This window comes from Morone saxatilis, unplaced genomic scaffold (genome assembly GCF_004916995.1).
Source record: "Morone saxatilis isolate NCDOM2014 unplaced genomic scaffold, NCSU_SB_2.0 Contig23, whole genome shotgun sequence".
In the NCBI taxonomy this organism is placed as follows: Eukaryota; Metazoa; Chordata; class Actinopteri; family Moronidae; genus Morone; species Morone saxatilis.
This window is the reverse complement of record NW_023339796.1, coordinates 16,090,209-16,094,832: the sequence shown is the minus strand read 5'-3', so window position 1 is coordinate 16,094,832 and position 4,624 is coordinate 16,090,209. Positions and strand designations below refer to the sequence as shown.

At 43.4% G+C, this 4,624-nt stretch overlaps 1 protein-coding gene across 1 annotated transcript in view; it reads right to left on the bottom strand.

The window, feature by feature from the left end:
* Positions 1-369, bottom strand: part of LOC118334527 — a 7,390-nt gene extending 7,021 nt beyond the window's left edge. Inside the window, exon 1 of the mRNA XM_035670447.1 lies at positions 20-369. Within this exon, the coding sequence (XP_035526340.1) occupies positions 20-349 (330 nt within the window). The 5' untranslated portion in view covers positions 350-369. The remainder of the gene's footprint in view (positions 1-19) is intronic.
* Positions 370-4,624: the final 4,255 nt, after the last annotated feature.

The following is a 4,624-nucleotide window of genomic DNA, read 5'->3' as shown; positions in this document are numbered from 1 at the left end:
GCTGCTGCTGAGAGCCGGCCGGGGCCCAGGGATCCTGCTGCAGGTGCGCCGGCTGCCCGGTGCTGGGTTCACTGCCTCGGTGTGAAGGTCGCTGGGCGGTGTCGTAGCGCGCCAGAGGTAGAGGGTCGCCGCTGTGAACAGGTCTCCGAGAGGGCTGGCTCAGACAGGGGAGCTCCTGGAGGCTCTGGCGGTGAGCGGCGGTGGTCGAAGTGCGGTCTCGGTGGTGAGAAGAGGGCGGGGGCGGCAGGCTGAAAACAGGAGCGACTGGGTCTCGGCTCTGCTGGCTGCTTCCTTGCTTTTCGTCGGGGATTTGGTGCTGATGGACAGCTCCCGCGTACCGATGCCGCATCCCCTTGATCGCCTCGACTCGCTGTGGTTGCTCCTATGCCGTGCAGAGCTCCGACACCCGTTCATTGCGATCAGTCCCAGCAGAATAGAACCGACTTGTATCATTGGTAGGTTTGACCAGGACCTGCCTTAAAACGTCACTGTACAGCCAAAACACCGCCTTCGACTGAATATCGGTCCATTGCCTGCTATGCGCACAGGTTGCAGCGGATCGATCACTCCTTAAGGCTGTTAGGATATTACAAGAATGGGATTATCGAGATGTAGAAAGGTGTTTAAATCCCGCTCACATGGTCGATCATCTTAATCCACTGTGGACCAAATAGATCGACTTTGTCAATGTTGCCATAACCACCCTGCATAATCAGAAATCACTTTTACTGCGACGTCACCCAAACAGATCCATAGGCCTGTCAAAGATTAGTCTTCGCTCAGATATACCCTGAACGTCACTATAGTTTATGATCAACTCCAAATGATTACCTCCTCGCGTAGTTTGATGTCCCTAAAGTGGACTCGTGATTTTAAAAACCATGAGGGGAACAATAAATACACTCTTGATAGCCCATCTATTTCCAAAACACATTTCCACTTGTTGGCCCACATAAAAGCATCACACAAACCGTGTTGTAACAATTGCCTCATGCCATACTACAGTCTTAGCCTTTGCAGGCTGGTATTTAATAATTTAGCAGAATATGCCTGGTTTTGTATTACCAGGCAGAAATATTTAGAATGGGAGCTGCATGCAGAGCCTGCTGTCGGCTCGCAGCCTGCTGCTGCTGCTGTGTGTGTGTGTGTATGTGTAAGCCGCTGCTCGCTGCTGTTGCATGCTTTCAGTATAACATGGTAAAGGCTTTACTGCCACAGCAGTCAGGAAACCGGCTAGATGGAGACAGAGAGAGGCTGGGCGCAGACGGCGCTGTCCGCGGTGCTGGAGGAGTCAGGACGCACATCACCAAAATAGCCTCTGTTGTGGTGTCAAGTAGCCAGAGGATGGACAACTGTCCATCAGATGTCGGTCAAACATTTCTCGCAGCTGTGAGGATTATTAATTTGGTGAGACAATAGTTGCATTAAAGGATGGATTCAGATTTATTTTTCAAGTCTCTCTCACAGTAAAACCTGCTCATGTTTACAGTGAAAAAGTTGCAGGTTGACAACCGCTCCATCCAGCTGAATTTTTGCTAAGCCCCAATGTGTCCAAACTGATGAAGGTCAGATAGACTTAAAGCTTGCTAAATGAAGTGACTTGGATCAAAGTGTCTGGAAATCTTTACTATACAGTGAAAAAGTTATCCTTTCTATTGTCAGCACTGGTCCTGTAGTCATCTCCTCCTAGCCTCTACTGTAACAGATGGGGAACAAAATCCACTCCATAGTCCTCCCTCTGTGCTGGACAGCATTTCCTTGCTGAGCTGTAGTGGGGACATAGTAACAGAAAGAGGGAATTGTTGTACTAAGAAGACTTTAGAAGGTAGCTCCTTGATTTAGGTAACTTAGACTACTGAAGCCTCAAATTTTGCTGCTTCAGTTGTATTTTCTGTCAAACCTCTCAGGTGGTTTTCTAACTGAGTAAGTGGATGTCTATAGCAGTTATAAGGTTCAGAAACACATAAAATATACCAGTAAATAGAAGAAGAATCTCAGAGAACTAAACTAAACTAAACTAAAGAACAACATAAAACCACTGGAGCTAAAAGTTCAGACCTGTACAGATTTGGATTGTCCAACTTTTTTAACAACATCTGATTGAGTTTAGGCAACAAGGAGTCAAATCAGAAACATTAAGCATTGTGTAACTCTACCTAGAATAAGATCCAGGTAAGGTGAGGGTGCTTCCAGCTACTCTGTGAAACAAACTGCCCTTGTATGTTTTCTTTGTTTTCTTCTCTTTTTTTATTCTTACATGTTTCTTGTGGTATGTATTTGAATGTAAAGCGCATGCCTTTAAAACTCATTTTTGAATGGAACAAGGACTGTGGATTTCATCTTCACAACAAACAACACTTATAATGTACACATAGACATGTGAGGATTGTATTAAGATATATTTGATATATAAACTCCTATCCTTGTTCGTTTCACGCTCTACAAGAATAGGTTATCATTTGAAAATATGAGCATAAACAACACAAACACACCATTTCAGTGCAAGAGAGAGAAGTTGAGGCTGAGCCAAAGAGACAGGAGGGGGTGGAGATGGAGCGGCAGCCAACTTTTACATCATACATTAGCCATTCTTAATAAGTAATAATCCTTTCCTTAAAGCTTGTTCAGCCATTTGGAGTTTTGATGGGCCTAAAGACTGCAGCGGTGGCACACTTTGCCTAACCACTGGAAGAAAGCTGAGGTACACTCTGTTTTATAGCTACGTGAAGTACTGCAGGAATTTGGAGAGGAGCTCTGGCCAGGGCCGCATTAGAAACCTGATCATTTTCATTAAGTAATTGGTCACTGTGACCTGTGTGAGTTCCTTTGCAAGATGGAGTTTCATTTGCTAGTTTGGGAAGCAATGTTACTGCTTCCACATGAATAATTAAATCAAACTTTACAACTCCTGGACACACACAAACACTCATTCACCAAGAGGCTATGAATGCCAAAGCCTACATTTTCTCACTGTCTTGCTCCCCCCCCCCACCCCCCACTCCCTCTCTCTTCCCAACACACACCCACAACTGTAAAGACACTACAATTTTTCACTCAAATAGCCTCTTTCTAGCAAAAACTGCCACCAGAATTTACTGCCTCTTGGATTTGTTCCTTGCAGCCGTCAAACTTGGCTGGTCCTGCCATGTTAAAAAGCATATTGTGTGTCTCTGCCTTGTTGGCTCCAGGAGGGAGAAGCAGCGAAAGATGTGTGTGACACTAAAATGGTAGAGGAGGAAACATGGAGGAGGCCAATGGCTGCAGCACGTAACATAGGAAGTAGATAAGAAGCCTGTAATTACAGAGAAAGAGAAATCCAACCAGGGTGAAGCAGAGAGATGTGTAAGTATTCGTGTGTGCGTGAGAGAAGGAGAGAGAGAAACTGATAGTGTGCACTGAGTGTGTGTGAGAGAGAAAGAGAGAGAGAGAGAGAGAGAGAGAGAGAAACCGGACAGAGAGGAACAGATATCTAAAAAGAGCAGGTGCGCCAACACAGAATAGATCAAAAGAGTTCAATTGAAAAGAGGAAGACAGAATATGTGTTGTACTGTGAAGTGAACCAAAAATAATTATACACAGGTAGAGATTAGCCTATTATCTTAACAAAGAATCATCTAGGCTGAAAGATAAGTCATATGTGTTTTTCTAATTGCTATTTTTACAGATATTTGTATGCCTCTGTGTGATATTTCTTTGCATCTTATTGTATACTGTATATTGTGTCCACCAGCCCTTGCAGTTTTGGTAATCCAAATGAAGGATTGAAGGATGTCATATGTTGTACAGTTTTTAAAGTCCTCCGAGATAAATCTGTGATCTTGGGCTCTATAAACATAATTGACATGGCTGTCCTCACTGTGCTTTGAAAACCACGTGTCTCCAAAATATCAGCTTTTAATTAAACTAGAAAAACTAGTTTTGTGACAGTTCTGTTCATATAATCAGTATTTAAATGGTTTAAAAGAAGTAAAAGCACACTTAATTCTTTAGTTAATCTGAAAAAATTAAAATCATTGATCAGCAAAGTTATGATACTGTATTTTTGCTTATTTACATCTTAAAATGGTGTTGTACTGTAATATCATGGTGTTTTAAAAGAAAAAGGACTTTCTCTTGCTTCTACATTAGAATTACAAGTTAATATTTACTGCTGAATCCTGATCTGAAGACAGAAACATACAATAAAAAGTGAGACAAGAAAGAAACACAGAAAAATCAGAGAGAGAACCTTTCTAAAAATATGCAGCAAATGTTTTTAGAAAACCCTTCATCTTGGCCCTGAGTGCGTCAAGTGTTGATAGCTTTGTGTAAGGCAGCCATCTTGGATTAGTCTGTCAATTCACTGCATGTCATCTCTCTATGGCTGTCATCTCGCTCAACTATGACTAACTGGAGTGATGCCTCAAGGATAGAGAGTTTGGTGCTACAGGAGCGACAGCAGGTTCTGATACAGTGTTATGACCAGTGAATAATGTGACACATATTCAGCTGGACTGATGCGTCTGGCCTGTGTACAACGCTGATATGCTCCGCACATGATGAACAACCTGCGATCCTAGAGATAAGAGACGAGTCGTGACTCAACCCGGCGCTGTGGCATCATCGCACACTTGGTGCAGCCAGT